General features: G+C 42.9%; 1 protein-coding gene across 9 annotated transcripts in view; it reads left to right on the top strand.

Annotated features, from left to right (window-relative positions):
* Window positions 1-17608, top strand: part of TNS3 (tensin 3) — a 247229-nt gene that overhangs the window by 152214 nt on the left and 77407 nt on the right. For all 9 annotated transcript variants that reach the window (XM_068152603.1, XM_068152599.1, XM_068152601.1 and 6 more), the window contains 2 exons: window positions 762-827; window positions 3463-3567. In XM_068152603.1, the coding sequence (XP_068008704.1) occupies window positions 762-827; window positions 3463-3567 (171 nt within the window). The remainder of the gene's footprint in view (window positions 1-761; window positions 828-3462; window positions 3568-17608) is intronic.

Genomic DNA, 17608 nt, shown 5'->3' with positions numbered 1-17608 from the left:
AGTGAGTTAACTTGTCAAAATAATTCAGATACTGCTCCACAGTCCTTATCACTTCCTCTCACACACATTTGTTTACAGTGGTGACTGTTAGTCACTGTTACAGGAAATAAGATGAGCTAAGCTGATCCCTTTCTTGGCTGACAAAAACAGTCACAAAGCCTGATACTATGTTTGTGACCTAGACTGATAAAGTATGGAGGTCTTCTTAAATGCTTCAGAACATCCAAAACTGGAGGTAATCTTTTTAGAGATATTTGAAAATGTGTATAGCTAGTCTATATTTTCCAAATTCTTCCCTCAGTTTTATTTTGTTGTGTATATATGGAGGATTGTAACTCTCTCACCTGATTAGTTACTAACAAACCAAGGGCAAATAGATTTTCCTGCACATATAGCTGCACAAAAGTTTTGTCCTCAAGTATTGCAGTTTTGTAGTAAATCTCATTTTTCTTCTGGACATGTTTTCCTTTAAAAAGCCAAAGTCAGTCATGTCTGTCTAGAGAGAGGTTTGAGAACTGTACATCTATTCTGCTTTTGACTGTTCTTGGATGTAAACAAAACTCCACCCGACACTTCTGTGATCTTTTCTGGAGAATATGTGGGGCAAATAATGTGGCTCTTGTAGAAGCCATTTGCAAAGCTATAAGTGAGAAAGAGTGGTGAGGGTATGTGTCAGTAGCTGTAGAGAATCTTCATTTCTGAGTGCCATGAAACTGCTTTCCTGGAAGACAGCTTGCTGAAATTCTGTCCTTTCTTCTCAGATGACCGTTTCCCTGATTATGGCAGAGTGGAATTAGTGTTTTCAGGAACTCCAGAGAAAATTCAAGGTGAGTGTACAGAAAAAGAAGTATGCTTAGTTTAAAAATAACCACAATAAAATGTTTATTTGTTTTTAAAAAAAAAAACTTTTTCCAGCTTTTGTTCTACTTCTCCTGTTGAAATATGTAATACAATTACTGGATTAAATAAAAAAAATGTAATGCAGACTGACATTGACCTCAGCATAGTAGTGACCAAGTTGTGTTTTATAACTGTATCAGGACAGTTGCTGATGACTAGTATAAAACCTCTTTCTATCTGTGTAGAACATGCATAGCATAGGCAGGTTGGCCCACCCTGAATGACAGAAGTGGCCTAGCACATCACCTTTTTTGGATATCATCATGACTGATTATGTTTGCGTAATCAGTTTGGCTGGTTTTCAGTTTAGCACAGAGAGATACAGCTCTGGTTTAGTTGGAAATGCTTCTGCTCTGAAGCTGGCTTGTAGAGTATATCCCTTAAGAACAGTCCCAAGGAGAAGTACTTGGAGGTGTCAGTTAATGAAAAATTCAATGTGAGCCAGCGATGTGCACTTGCAGCCCAGAAGCCAAACGTGTCCTGGACTGCATCAAAAGAAGTGTGACCAGAAGGAGGAGGGAGGTGATCTTCCCCCTCTTCTCTGCTCTCATGAGTATCTGCAGTACTGCATCCAGTTCTGGGGCCATCAGAACAAGAGGGACATGGAACTGCTGGAGTAGATCCAGAAGAGGCCACAAAGATGATCAGAGGGCTGGAGCACCTCCACTATAAGGACAAGCTGAGAGAGTTGGGGCTGTTCAGCCTGGAGAAAAGAAGGCTCCAAATGATACCTTAAAGCAGCCTTGCAGTACCTGAAGGGGGCCTACAGGAAAGCTGGAGAGTGGATTTTTACAAGGGCTTGTAGTGATAGGATGAGGGGAAACAGCTTTAAGCTTGAGGAGGGGAGATTTACACTGGATATTAGGAAGAAATTCTTGACAGTGAGGGTGGTGAGACACTGGAACAGGTTGTCCAGGGAAGTTGTAGATGTCCCCTTCCTGGAGGTGTTCAAGGCCATGTTATCTGAGGCCTTGAGCAATCTGGTCTAGTGGACGGTGTCCCTGCCCATGGCAGGGGGGTTGGAACTAGATGATCTTTAGGGTCCTTTCCAACCCAAACCATTCTGTGATCCTGTATGCCTCTGGAATTCTGATGTGTCTAAGATCAATTGCTTCTGTGGTCCTGCTCATCACACTGTTGCTGATACAGGCCAGAATGCTGTTGGTCTTCTTGGCCATGCTGGCTCATGTTCAGCCAGTTATCAATCAAGACCCTCAGGTCTTTCTCTGTTGGGCAGTTTCCAGCCACTCTGCCCCTGGCCTGGAGCATTTGTGGGGTTCTTATGACCCAAGTGCAGTACCCAGCACTTGGCTCTGCAGAGCCTTCCTATCCTTAAACAGGTCAACATGACCTCCAAGGTCAATGTCACCTGCAAACTTACTGAGGGTGCACTTGATTCACAGATTACATTGGGTTGGAAGGGATTCTGAAAGGTCATCTTGTTCAAACCCTCCTGCAGTCAGCAGTGACCTGTCCAATTAAATGAGGCTGCCTAGGGCCACATCAAGTCTGATCCCATCATCCATATCAATGATAAAGATGTTAAAGAGACTTGTCCCCAGTGATGAGCCCTGGGGAACACCACTTGTGACCAGCCACTAACTGGAATTAACTCCATTCACCACCACTCTTTGAGCCCTGCCATCCAGCCAGTTCTTAACCCAGTGAAACCACATTTGGCAACTTTGAAGAACTGGGAGAGACACAGAGTGGCTATTTCAATTTTTCCTCTTCATCATTATTACTACGTTGTTCTGGTATCAGAAGATAATCTGTAAGAGTCTTATTACTCCTTTAGTGCCATCCCTTTGTGCTTGTGGTGTAATCCTGAAAAGCTCTTTGTTTTATTGTGCCTTGCCTTCAGTATGGGTGCATCATTGGTGTTAGTTGTCTTTAGGGGCTGATCCAAGTTGTCAGAGATACAGCATAATCAGGAAGATAAAATTCTCTGCTTGTACATTCAGTAATCACAGAATCACAGAATGTTAGAGGTTGGAGGTGACCTCCAGAGATTGAGTCCAACCCCACTGCCAAAAGCAGGATCACCTAGGGGTAGTCTGCACAGGAATGCATCCAGGTGGGTTTTGAAAGTCTCCAGAGGAGAATCCACAACCCCCCTGGACAGCCTGTTCAGAGCTCTGTCACCCTCACTGTAAAGAAGTTTCTCCTCATGTTGAGGTGAAACCTTCTATGTTCAAGTTTGTATCCATTGTTCCTTGTCTTACTACTGTGCACCACTGAGAAGAGCTTGGCCCCCTCTGCTTAACACCTACCCCTCAGATATTTGTAGACACTGATTAGATCCCCTCTCAGTCTTCTTTGCAAGACTAAACAGCCCCAGGTCTCTCAGTCTCTCTTCATAGGGGAGATGCTCAAGCTTTGTTTTTTTTAAGCTCATTTATATATCCCTTTTCCCCCTGTTGTCACTGCTTACATTTCAGAATATGATATTGCAGTTTGGGGAGTGAGCTTCTGTCAGAAGGCCACATACATGGGTGTGTGTATCTCATTACAGATGGGGCTGTGACAATTTTTGGTCTCAAACAGATGTTTGTTCTTTAGGATGTGAACACCTTCAGAATGACCATGGAGTGATAGTGGATTACAATACCTCAGACCCACTGATACGCTGGGATTCCTATGAAAACATGAGCCCCGATGGGGAAGGTGAGTCATTTGGTCACTTGAGACCTTTCACAACTTTGCCAGAGCTCCAGGATAGCTCATTTGCCTCCTAATGCTGCTTCACCCATATGTTCAGTAGCTGTCTACACTTGCCTGTTTAGCTTTAGTGGCTCTGAGGGATAGAAAGCTGGAGTAGTTGTTTAAGAGAGATTTTTGTTAATGCACTGACTTGGGCAAAGACACAACTGGCTGATAGAAGTTACTTTTTTGTTTGTAAATTTGCTTGAAGTGTGGGTGTGGGGTTTTTTGTTGTTGTTGTGGTTTTGTTTGTTTGTTTTTGTGGGTTGGGTTGGTTTGGCTTTTTTGGTTCTAAAGCTTTTAGTTGAAATCCTGTTACAGAATATTAAGAACAACAAAATTATGTGGGAATCTGTAGTCTTCAGTACTTCTGTTATCTGGAGTGTTGCAGGAGGTGTGAGGAAAACCAAACAGCAGAGGGTCTGCGTATTTCCCCTGATGAGTTTGCATGTTTCCAAACTGCCCCTTTATTTCTTTAGACTTTTTTCTTTGTTCTGTAATCTGCTGATACATGCAGAAGATGAAAGCTTCTAGTTGCTGCTTCCAGATTCTGACTCCAGCATAAATGCTTTCCTGATGTTTTGCTTAGGTGAATGTGGTGTATTTAATGGATATAGTTTTCCTGTAAGGACTCATAATGTCCCATCTATTGCCTGCCCACCTCAGTACACATGCAGGCTTGACACTGTGGCAACTCTCCTGTATGACATGAAAGGGAGGTGGAGCTACGAGAGTGAATTAGCTGCTCTTAAGGCTCAGATTTCCATTGATTTCTATAATGTGAATTCAGCATTGACCATCTAATGACAGCAGTAGTGAGACTTTTAGAGGCAGAGGCGTACTGGGAGCTTGACTTTGTTCCACTGCATTGTACTTGTAAAGGAGTATTTTCTAATCCACAGGAGACTTCAATCTGCAGAAAAGTAGAGTAGTTATTGGGCACGCTCACATGGGGCAGGTAGAGCATCAAAGGTTTTATAGTTGGATAAGACTGTGCAGTGTCTTTTAGAAGGCATAACATCAGGAAGAATGTGATGATTCAGCCTGAATCTTGACTGAAGACGATTTCTGCTTAGGATGTTTCCATATAATTTGCTTCCTTCCCTGCCTCTGCAATCCTTTCCCACCTTCTTTGTATATACTTAGCCCTCAGCAAGCAATGCATTGATGTCAGATATTGTTTAATTGCTTAGATTGGTCAGATTAACTTTTCCATCCTCCCACATTGCCTTGTAGGTAGAGGAAATTGAAAGCAGAGGTAAATGTGTAGGCAGAACATGGCTGGAAGACACAGAACCGTGTGCCGCTCCTGTCTTATGGAAGGCTTGATCACATTCACAAGTACAATTAGCTTGTTTCCTTGATGTTTAGAAGTCACATGTGCCACTTAATAAGCACATAGGTGTAGTTTGTGTTCTTGGTGCATTTTTAATTACCAGCTATAAGACACAAGTGTGATGTATTGACTTAGGTATTAAGACATTTATTGTGCATCTGCAGAGAAATCACTACTGTTGAAGCTAGAGAATATCCCATAAGGATGTGAGATGTATCCAGACACTTTTTGTTTAAGCAAATGTTCAGGAGGCAGAGTGTTACTCTGTGATACTCAACTGAATTGCAGGCAGAGCCTTTGTCTCTGCATAGGCTGCGCAAAAGATCAAGAGGAGCTAAAGGACAGCTAGGTTTTTCTCTTAAGGATGAGATCTGTACTCAACACAAAGGTAAGTTTAGTTATTTGCTTGAGACAAACAGAGTTTGCTTAGGTCTTTTTTTACATAGGATTTATAAACACCAGGAGAAACTTCTTTCATAGTTTGCTATAGTGGTTCAACATCCTGCTTTTGTATTTTGTAAAAGATGTGCTGAGTCCAAGTTTTCAGCACAGGTGGGAGATCACCAGAAAGTGAGCAGAGTCAAAAACCTTAGAAGCTTTTGGCTAAATCCTGAAAGCAGAAGCTCTTTTCTGTACCCCAGAAAAGATAAAGTTAGAAGATGGTGCCTGTGAAAGTCTGCATAGCAGTGGTCACATGTCTGAGACAGAGGGAAGTCTGATACAGAGTTCCTGCTTCGAAGCTACTCCATGTTAAGTTAAACTCCTAGCCTTATGCAGGAACTGATCACTATTGTTTCATGTACCTGTTTTCCCACAGGAATTTCAATAGGAATAATATGAGCTGTTAGTATGGCATGTGATGCCTGTCTTACACTAATGCACCTTTTTTGTTAATTTAAAAAACGTGTGCTGATGAAATTCCAGATCAAGGTGACCAGGAAGGCTACAGCAGAGCTTTGTGAGGTGAACAGGATTTGCTTTTAGGTATACTTGTGTACAATGGCTATTTCCATGCCAGTGTTCTAAAATGGAAAGTTAGAAGGGAACAAGAAAGTAGTATGTCTCTTTTGAAATCCTACACCTATTTGGCCCTATTACCAAAAGAACAAAAGATGAAAGGACATGATAAAAGAAAAATGTACCCAAAGTATCTTGGTTTGTTGGCTTGGTACAGCACTGCAGACAGAGGCAGTTGCCTTTTAAATTATCTTGAACCCTTTGATGGTAAGAAGGTTGTGTACATTGTGTTGGATATAATCAGGCTTTGGACAGTTTGCTCCCTGGATTTGGTTCCTTGTGCTTTACTCTTAACAGTTCAGGAAGTTTGACAACTGGAAAGCAAGAGATTATTTGAGTTTCTTCTCATAAGTATTGTTCCTCTTTGGATCTCTTGGGAGGTGTCTCTTATGTACTGCAGTAATGGTCCTCCATAATAGACTGAAGATTTTATTAAGTTTCTAATTCTTGGTTTCTATTAAATTTCCTCCTCCTCAAGCAGTGCATTAACACAGAGACTTCTGTTACACTGACTTGAAAGTATACAGCTGAATATAGGATTTGGAACCACAGGAGTCATAAGCTCTTTCTACAGCCTTCTAGAAGTCTGAAATAGTTGCCACTGGTTTTCTTGTGCTTTTAGAGTCATTATATTGCTCAGGTCTGATGTGTGTTTTGTGGGCAGGAAGGAACAGAAAAGACTTTCATCCTGCTGAATGCTATCTTAGGTTGTTTTTTTTCTGCCTTAGGGCATCACTTATATATTCATAGATGGTTTGGGTTGGAAGGATTGAAAGATTGTGTACTTCCAACCCCCCTGCCATGGGCAGGGACACCTTCCACTAGACCAGGTTGCTCAAGGCCTCAGCCAACATGGCCTTGAACACCTCCATGGAGGGGGCATCTGCAACTTCCCTGGGCAACCTGTTCCAGTGTTTCACCAACCTCACTGTCAAGAATTTCTTCCTAATATCCAGTCTAAATCTCCCCTCCTCAAGCTTAAAGCTGTTCCCCTTCATCCTATCACTATAAACCCTTGTAAAAAGCCCCTCTCTAGCTTTCCTGCAGGTCCCCATCAGGTACTGCAAGGCTGCTCTAAGGTATCCTTGGAGCCTTCTTTTCTCCAGGGCAAATAGCCCCAACCCTCTCAGCTTGTTCCTGTAAGGGAGGTGCTCCAGCCCTCTGATTTTCTGCTTGGCCTCCTCCAACAGTTCCATGTCCTTCTTGTTCTGATGGCCCCAGAACTGGACACAGTACTGCAGGTGGAGTCTCACAGGAGCAGAGCAGAGGGGTGGAATCACCTTCCTCCTCCTGCTGGTCACACTTTTTTTGATGCAGCCCAGCATATGTTTGGCCTTCTGGGCTGCCAGTGCACATTGCTTTTCATCAACTGCCAGCCCCTAGCCTTTCTCCTAAGACTGGTCTTGAGCCCCTCCTCACCCAGACTGGATTTGTGCTTGGGATTGCCCTGACCCAGGTTCAGGACCTTGCACTTGGTCTTGGTGAGTTTCAGGAGCTTGGCTTGGGCCCACCTCCCCAGCCTGTCCACATCCCTCTGGGTGACATCTCTTCCTCCCAGCATCCAAACCAGACTACAAAGCTTGATGTCACCCACAAACTTGCTGAGGGTGTCTCAATCCCACTGTCCATGTTGCTGACAAGGTGTTAAACAGCATTGGTCCCAGTACCCACTCCTGAGGGACACCACTCCTCACTGGTCTCCACTGGGACATTGAGCTGCTGCACTTCAAGTGGAACTGTCCAGCCAATTTTTTATCCAGCAAGTAGTCCACTCCTCCAGACCATGCTTTTCCCACTTGGCAACCAGGATGTCATGCTGCACAGTGTCACTTTACACAGCTCCAGGTGTAATAGATATAGATGATACAGATATAGATAAATGTGAGTCATAGAATCAATAAGGTTGGAAAAGACCTCAAAGATCATCAAGTCCAACCTGTCACCCCAGACCTCATGACTACTAAACCATTTATAGCTATAGGTAGGTGTGTGACTTTACAAAAGATTGCTCATTTGGTGCTGTACAGAAAGTTGACCATAAAGATGTGCATCACCTCTGGCCATAAATGAGTCGTATCTTCTCTTGCATCAAAAGATGAAATGTGTCCCAGTTCCTCTTGATAATCCTGTTTAACATTTTGTAGCTTGTGTGTTGCAGCCCACATACTTTCAGCTCCACTTCACCGTCTTCCTTTTGATTGCTAAGGTCATACAAGTCCTCTCTTAGAGTAATTTGGGGACTGGGATGGCTTATAGTAATATTTTAGGAGTGTTTGGAAGTGAAGTGATGGAGTAAACTAATGTGGGTTTAGTAGTTATTGTTACCATTAAAACCCAGTTAAAACAATTACTGCCAATAACTGTGGCATTTATGAGGATGAATTATTTTCTGTGGGAAGAAAATGTGAAAGAAGCAAATAATCCTTTCTCACTTCCCACTCTCTGGAAAACTTTCCATATGATTTACGCTTACTAATATTACTCTCTCAAACACCTAATGACAACTAGTTTTGAAAAAATCTCCCTCCTGACCAGAGGAAGGAGTTAAGTGGAAAAGATTTGACATGCTGAGGTTTGGTTTTTATTGCTCAATGATAATTTTCAGGATTATTTCTTGGCGTAGCACATAAGAGATACTATTGCTGCAAGAGATACCATTGTTGCAAGAAGTACTATTGTTAAACACTTCCCTCCTGCTGAAAACAGAAGTCTCCTTTTGAATAGGAAACATTAGTTTGTGTAGAACCCACTTACATATCCTGGTATAAAGCTAGTATCTGCAGTATTCTGGAAATAAAATCAGATACTACTTTAAAAGTTAAACATCTTTGAAAAGAGCAGGAACTCATTTTGACAGAGAAGGCAAATAACTGGAAGAAAGGATGACTGCTGCTCTATTCTATCACTTTTGCACTGTCTGTAGCTACTTTATCTCTGGTTTATTCTAAGTATTTTCATAGCATCCTAAGATTAAATTTGTTCTTTCCCTTTAAAATAAAGTCTAAAGACAAAGACCGTGACTGTGTGTGACTGGGATTTGTCTGTGCAGTCCTTCGTCAAGGCACAGGATTGTTTTGTTTTAATAAAGAAAACTGGTAAGCATCAAAAAATAGAGTTGGCCAAAGTTGGATTTGTTTTAGTTTGACTCAGTTCAATGGACTGGTAACAGGAATGTTTCTTGTCCTGTGTTCCATTTTTAAGACATTTCACCTACTTGAACAACCACTGCATCCCTCTACACTCTTTTGCCTGCCAGCTCTATGCTGTGGAAAGAAAAGAACATAAACAAGTGAGAGATCACTCAAAATGACCAGAGAAGGTCTTTCAGCAAGGCTTTGCAAGGCAGGAACTTCAAGTGTCTTTCTCAACAGAACCTAGCAGTTTCCTAGCAAAGTGAGTTTGCTTGCTTAACAATGTTTCATAAATAGAGGACAAAACAGCTTCGGAAACGAGGATGTTTTTTATGCAAGCTAAATAGGGTAGGGCTGAATGAACCCAAATTCCTGTATCTCAGGAGTGCTGCCTTAGAAATTTCTAGACTTTTAAAACTGTAATCAACACTAATTAGTCAAAAATAAGCTGGTTTGCTTCTGCTCTATTTCTTTTCATAAAGGAAAGCATCTGAGAAGTGTCTCCAGGTATGCAATAACCAACATTCTGGTATGCACCCATGCCATGTGATTAGATGGGATGTTTGACTTTTATTGAATTTTTCTTTTTCTCCTCTTCAGCCCAAAGTAAATAGCTATTCAACAGGGAGGTGCCCTCTCATGTAGTTAAACACTTGTTTTCCCAGAGGGCCTCTTTAGTATTGCAAAACTCAAAGGCTGAGGCAAAAAGGCTTGGCTTTGGTGCCTTAACTGGAATGCAGATGCCTACCAAAGAAAACAGCAGGTTGGATGCCATTTCTGGTGAGTGAAGCTTAAGGATAAATTGGTAGTGAATGAATGGTAATCACAGCTTTTAGTCACCAGCTGGATGCAGTGTTCTTTGAGACAAAGAGAGATTTGTTTGAAAGGAGTGATGAAAAGGTGTCCTGCAACATTTTTCCCTCTTTTGATTTGAGAGTGGAAATACAAATATCTGTAGAAAACAGAAAAATGTACCCAATAAGATGCTGCCACTGGAAAGAGTACCTGAAATGTCTGTGAGTGTCTACCTGTTGTTGATTTTTCTCTGGTGGAACTTAGGTCTTCTGTTTCTTGAAGGTTTGTATGTTCTTGCTTTCGTATATAGAGTTTAAATCGCATTAGTCTTCTTAGTTGTGATGCTGACAATGAATTAGAGAGAAATTAACATAAAATGGTTTCTTCTGCATGCCAGTAACATTGAGCACAAACACAAGAGCCCAAGGTTTTGTTACTATTTGTGCAGTAGTAGGCAATTCTCTCTCCTATAATGCAACATTGATTGTGACAGTACTGGGACTTAAACATTTTATAGCTCAATATGTTAGGGACTAAATACAAGTTCAAGCAAGCATTTCAAGATTGTGCTGGCCTGTTCTCTCTTTATTTTTTAATTATTATTATTTTTTGTTTGGGTTTGTTAGTTTGTGTTTTTGTTGGTTTGGTTGGTTTTTTTTGGTTAACTAAAAAAATCAAGTATTAGCATATTTTGGATAGGGCAGTTAGGAGCCAACGGCTAAGTGCCGTTAGGGGCCAGACTTTGAAAAGATATTCAAAGGGACTTTTTTTGGCTTGCTTTTAAAGAATATCTCTTAAGAAATACTTGAACAACTTTTTGAAAGACTGGAGTGTTTACTTAAGTGCTAACCAGAGCTCTAGAACATAGCCTGTCATGTTCTATGAAAAGCATTATTTTTTCCTTTTACCCAGGCGCGTGCATGGATAAAGCAGTGTCTGCAGGGAGGAATTATGTGCATTTTACTTGTTGCACTGGCACAATGCTTTTGCTACAAACCATTTGTCAGTTCTGCTGAGTTTACATTTCTCTCAGATAAAACCTGAAACCTCCCCCAAAATACTAAGTGCCAGAGAGGGGTGGTTATACGAAAGATAAATATCCCAAGTTTTATAGCTGAAGCAAAAAACAGATTAGAAACAGAAGTCCTGAGTCATTTACCAAAGCCCCTGCTTTTTCCTTTAGCCTCCTGTCTCTGCTTGTCTGTGCTTCCCTTTCTCTTTAATTCCGTTGCCTTCAATTCTTTGTCAGCTCTTACTTACATATTCTCCTGTAGCTTCTTTGCCTTTCATCCTCTGAAGGTGATTTGGGTACACTTGCCTCCATACCTCCCCAGCATCAGTGTCTTTAACAGTGCACAGATTTTTTGGAAGCACAGGTTGCATGTCAAATACTTTCAAGACTGCTGCAGGTAATAGCAAGGCAAATTGTTTGCTTTTTAATAAAGCATTTTCATGTCCTCCAGTTGTTTCCTGTCTTGTCTCAGTAATAGGTGCTGTTGTTATATCAAGGAATTAGTCACCACCCTTTTGTCAGGCTTGCATTATGCTTTTAGACACAAAGGCAAATGTGAGTGGTTTAATAGGTGTTTATGGTAGTTTACAGTACATTCAGATAGCTTTTACAGTTCTGTTCTTATCAGTGTTAAGTGTCAGGGATGGGATGGCCACTAGGCAACTGACAGAGGCTCCCTGTGAATGCCTGTGCCTTTCTATAGGGAAGAGAAAGGGAATAAGGGAAGGAGAGACTGATGGGTTGGGAAAGAAACTAAACTAGCTTTAATGAAAATAATAACAGTTAAGTGACATATATACAAATAGATACAAAGCCAATTAGTTTCTATCACCATTGATGCTGTGGCAGAAGTCCCAGACTCAGAGGTGGATGGGAACTAGATCCAGGAGCTGGATTCTGTCACTGGATTCAGGAATGCAGAGATTGGGATTGAAGGCAGAGCAGAGTCCGCCCCAGATGCTGGCCATTAGAGAAGAGACTTTGGTGATCCCTCAACTTTATCCTGAAGATGCTGTCCATGGGAAGGAATCCCTTGTTGGACAGTTTAGGGTCACCTGTCCTGTCCCCTTCTTCCTGCAGCTGCAGCCTTTTCCTTCTTGCAGCCCAAGATAGCACACAAGATGTATCAGTGCCCTTGCTCTGCACCCCAACCCTTAGTGCTGACTCTCCCTGAGATGTTGTCACTTGGATCAGCAGCCACTGTCTGTGCAAACCTGCCTGGAGCTGCAGAAAGTGCTGGCCCTGATCATAGACTGAGGTGGCAACTCACAGCACTGAGCAGAATTAGTACTGGTCCAACTCACACCAGGATAGTATGGCTCTGCAAAAGACCCTTCTCTTCACAGGAGAATTCAGGCAGTAGAAACTTGGAGGAAGCTAACACGTGTGACTGTGACTAGCATTCTACCTTCTCCTTCCCACATTCTCTGTGTATCAGTATGTATCTGTGCCTGCACCCAAGCAAGCATGCAGTTGTACATCTTGTTTTTAAAGTGTTTAGTCCAGCAACCAATGAAAATGTAAGTGGAGGGCATTATCAGTCATGGTGCCATTTGCCCATGACATGAGAGGTCATGCTGTCTCTTAAATGTGTTCATTCATGTGCATGAGTGAACTTGGGCTTCATTATAACCTCCAAATTACAAGATTTACAAGAGCCAGACTTCAGCATGAAAGTAGTTGGAGCTTTTTGGGTTTTTAGGCCACCATGAAGCCATAGCAATCCTTTTCTGATAAATTTCTGGAATTAGTGCACATTTTACTAGTCCTTTAATATCATGCACCTTGCCTTTTTTGGCTAGATTACCTTTCAGTGACCTTCTCTCGTCGTTGTCTAGCTTCAGGGTTTTAGCTAGCCACTACACCACTCCCTTCAGAAGGAGGCTAATGATTTTGTGGTGTGATGTGGTGTGGTGTTCACCCTTCTCACTGGCAAGCATGTTTTGCTAATTAGAAAGGCCTGATGACTTTCTTCTTACAGCTTGTGCAGAATGTTTTGGTTAGTTATGAAAGTGCTTTTATTCTATAATTAGTGGTGGGTTTTGAAGGAGGGCTCTTCCAGCAAACTGGACATGCATTGCTGCTGGGGTTACTCTGGAACTGACTATTTTGTTGGAATCTGGCATGCTGGTTCATGACACATAGGTGTTAGTTTCTGCCCTTGAGTACACACAGCAGGTACTGAAGAACTGAGAACTCTTTTTGATAAGATTTTTGTAGGCATCTTCTGCAAATAGTAGTTCTTGAAAGAGAGCCATAATTCTCTAAACCATAGTTGACTAAATTTGGCATAGAAAGGTATATAGAGAAGGACTTTTTGTCCTAGCATGAGTTCCTGAATTAGTGTTAGTACTTGCACAATCACTTCATACATGTTAGAATAGAATAAAATAGAATTAACCAGGTTGGATAAGACCTTTGAGATCAAGTCCAACCATCATCCAACGCGATCTAATCAACTAAACTATGTCACCAAGTGCCCCATCCAGTCTCTTCCTAAATACCTCCAGTGATTCCAATGGCAAATCACTCTTTCAGTGAAGAACTTCTTCCTAACATCCAGCTTAAACCTCCCCTGTTGCAGCTTGAGACTGTGTCCTCTTGTTCTGGTGCTGGTTGCCTGGGAGAGGAGACCAACCCCCACCTGTCTACAACCTCCCTTCAGGTAGTTGTAGACAGCAATAAGGTCTCTCCTGAGCCTCCTCTTCTGCATGGCTAAGCAAGCCCAGCTCCCTGAGTCTCTCCTCATAGGGCTTGTGCTTTCCTAAACTGAGGGGCCCAGAACTGGACATAAAACTCAAGGTGTGGCCTAACCAGTGCTGAGTACAGGGGCACAATGACTTCCGTGCTCCTGTCGCCACACTATTTCTGAATCAGGCCCGGATGCCATTGGCCTTCTTGGCCGCCTGGGCACACTGCTGGTTCATGTTCAGCCTACTATCAACCAGTACTCCCAGGTGCTTTTCTGCCTGGCCACTCTCCAGCCACTCTGTCCCCAGCCTGTAGCACTGTAGCTTTTGATTCCAATGTCTTATTTTTAAGAGCTACCTGTTTCAACCTGTACAGTGGTAAGTGTCCTTCTACTACTATAAACCACAGGCACTTCTGGTGGTGAAATGTGGTTTAATAAATTTCTCCAAACCATGGGATACTAGCAGAATTTTAACCGTACTGGTAACGGTAGCATCCTGTAGTGCAGTCAGCTGTAGTGTTTTGCTGGTTTTTTCTAGTGGTACCTGGTAGTTGCAAGTGAAGGTTTGCTAAAGACATTGCAGTTGTTACTTATGGACTGATCCCAGAAAGCTGGTCTGGAAATCTCCACCTGTGCTGCAGCAGTTTCACTGGTTGAGTGTTAAATGTTTATCTGCAATACCTTCTGTTCAAGGCTTAAGAACTTTGCAAAGATTTGTATAACTGTTGGAGAGCCTTGGGACAGGCTACTAAGCAGTAAGGGGAAATTCAGAGATGGGGCAGACTTCAAGGCTACCTGCTTATTGATATCTCCTCTAGATTCTGCTTTCAGACATGGCCAACAGCTGAATGCTGAGGAAGAGCAGCTAGTTCAAACTCCTTCCAGACTCAGCAGAAGGAAGGAACTTCCAGTAAGCAGAGGAAAGCCTTTTTTGTCAGAACATGGGCCTGCTTCTTACTGTGCACATCTTTTCTCCAACTGTGAAAGCAAAAAGTGCATTACTAGAGGTCTGCTGTGCTGTTCTCTTTGTTCCTGGAGTCTGTCAGCATATGATCATGAAAGGGCACATCTTTTTTTGTTCTCAGACAAAGGCAGAAATACTGTGGCATAATTACAGAATTATTTAGGTTGGAAAAGCCTTAATCCATCAGTTCTTGAGGTAGACCTGGGCACTGAGCTGTCCCTGAAGTGGTACAGGCTAGATTGTATCTTCAGGTTCTTCATGTCCTCTGTTTTTTTCTCTATCATTTTGTTATTCTTTTGCTGGGTTATCCAAGCACAAGCTACTTCTAAGTCTGTGTTTACATCACTGAGAAGTGTGCAGAAGTCAATATGACACGACGGATACTAGCTTCTCTGTGTTGAGCTGCAGAAATAAAGGGACCAGTTTATTCTTTGTACTCTGGATCACAGCACAAACATGATTTTCTTTTGATCCCAGGTGGACAGAGGTGTGACAATATGTTACAGTAGTATTCTAAGGGTGACTCTGAGTTGGCTGGCTCTTCCTGTGTTCTGTGCGGGCTGGACAGCAGCCAGGCTTTGATCTAGAAGCTGTGCTCTGTGAAGCAGTTTTTTCTTACTCCAGAGCACTTGCAAAATCATTAAAGTACAAATGTACTTTTGATCCTTTTGAATGGCTGGGAAATACAGATTAGCATTTGCACAGCATGCAAATTCTGTAGGATCCTGGTTGCCCTCTGCTTCGCCTCTCAAATGATTCAAAGTTTAAGGACCTTAAGGTTTTCAACAAGACCAAATACAGGGTCCTGCATCTAGGTCAGGGCAATCCCAGGCACTGATACAGGCTGTTCTGTGACTGGCTTGAGAGCAGCCCTGAAGAAAAGGACTTGAGGGTGCTGGTGGATGAGAAACTCAATATGAGCTGCCAGTGTTCATTTGCAGCCCAGAAAGCCAACGGGATCCTGGGTTGCATCAAGAGAGGTATGACCAGCAGGTTGAGAAAGGTGATTCTCCCCCTTTACGTCACTCTGGTGAGACCCCACTTGGAGTACTGTGTCCAGTTTTGAAGCCTCTACTACAGGATAAATATGGATGTGCTGGAACGTGTCCATAGAAGGGCCACGAGGATGATCAGAGGGCTGGAGCTATGAGGAGAGGCTGGGAGAGTTGGGGCTCTTCAGTCTAGATAAGAGAAGGCTCTGAGGTGACCTTAATTGTGGTCTTCCAGTATCTGAGGGGGGCCTACAAGAAAGCTGGTGAGGGACTTTTTAGGGTGTCAGGTAGTCATAGGACTAGGGGGAATGGATCCAAGCTAGAGGAGAGTAGATTTAGATTAGACATCAGGAAGAAGTTCTTCACCGTGAGGGCGGTGAGATTCTGTAACAAGAAGCTTCATCCCTGGAGGTTTTTAAGGCCAGGCTGGATGTGGTTCTGGGCAACCTGATCTAGTGTGAGGTGTCCCTGCCCATGGCAGGGGGATTGGAACTAGATGATCTTTGGGATCCCTTCCAGTCCTGACAATTCTGTGATTCTGTGACCTCAGGTGGGCCTTAGGGTCCTCCTGCCTTGTTAGCATTTTCCTAACAGCAGACCTTCAGTTGGCTTTCAGAGTGTTCACTACTTTGGTTTTCTGATACGTGACTTGTTTTCTTCAGCCTTATTTTTCCATTGATCAGGGACTTGAGAAGCTTAGCAAACCAGCTTCCCAATGGCTTAGCTTCTACTGTTTCATACAGGAAATGCAGTTCTTTAAAATGGAATGTGTGTGTGAACATCAGCATTTACTTCCAGTCTGTTCTATTATCCAATTGTAGGAAAGCATTGCTGGCACAGGTTGTGTTGTGTGGTTTGTGCCTTTTGTCCCAGTCTTGACTGGTTTTGTGTGTGTTTTTTAACTGGCAAGAACAGCACCACTTGACCAGAAAAGTGTGCACTATCTGAATTAGGTTTGAACACAAATTCTGACTCTTTCATGAGCAATGAATGGGTAGGTGTTTGCCCCTATACTTGGCCCTGGTAAGGCCACGCTTTGAATATTGGGCCCACCTTTAGGCCCCTCACTACAGAAAGGATATTGAGGGGCTGGAACAGGTCCAGAGAAGGGCAGGAAAGCTGGTGAAGGATCTGGAGAACAGATCTGGTAAGGAATGGCTGAGGGGAATTGGGGTTGTTCAGTCTGGAGAAGAGGAGGCTGAGGGGAGACCCCATCACTCTCTACAGCTCCTGAAAGGAGGTTGGAACGAGGTGGGGGATAGTCTTTTCTCCCTAGTATCAGGTGATTGAATGAAAGGATATGGCCTGAAATTGTGCCGGGGTGGTTTAGGTTGGATATTAGGAAAAATGTCTTACCTGCAAGAGTTGTCAGGCATTGGAACAGGCTGCCCAGGGTCATGGTGAAGTCACCATCCCTGGAGGTATTCAAGAACCATGTGGACACGGCACTTTGGGATGTGTTTCAATAGCTGTGGTGGTGTCAGGTTGATGGTTGGACTCGATGATCTTAGGAGTCTTTTCCACCTGAAGCAATTCTGTGATGGTGTTTTGTGGCTGCAAGAGCCACTTCTATCCTTTGTTCATCAGAGAAGTCATTAAAGTGCTGACAGTCCCTGAAGTAGAAAATGGATGTTGTCTATGGGCATGGCTGGCTGGTGGTGACGCACACATGCGTTTGTAATCATGCTTGGAGCAAAAGTTTGCAAGCTGCCATGTGGTGAGATACAGCTGTTATTACAGGAGGCTGACTTACCCTAGACTGAGCTGAGTCTTTCCAGAGACAGAGAAGAAGTCAGAGCCTAATGTGGTTTGGGAGATTGAGAGCAGCAGCTGCTTCAGAAAATTGTTATTGCTGCAGGATGCCCAGAAAACTTTTCTTGCCTGAGAACTCCAGTTCTTGAAATCATGGATAAGAATTTCTGACCTGATTGTTCAGTGTGGAGGAACAAGGCTGTTTGTTTTAGGAAAAAGACATCAAAAGCCAGCAATCTGGGAGCTGAAAGTCACTTCCCTTCGTTTGGGTATTGAAACATACTGAGGGAAGAAAGACACTAAGGAAATAGCTT

This window comes from Melanerpes formicivorus, unplaced genomic scaffold, assembly GCF_026170545.1.
Source record: "Melanerpes formicivorus ecotype bairdi unplaced genomic scaffold, bMelFor1.0.p_v2 SCAF_24, whole genome shotgun sequence".
Taxonomy (NCBI): domain Eukaryota; kingdom Metazoa; phylum Chordata; class Aves; order Piciformes; family Picidae; genus Melanerpes; species Melanerpes formicivorus.
Note: the sequence above shows the minus strand (reverse complement) of the source record. Positions and strands in the feature narration are given on the sequence as shown.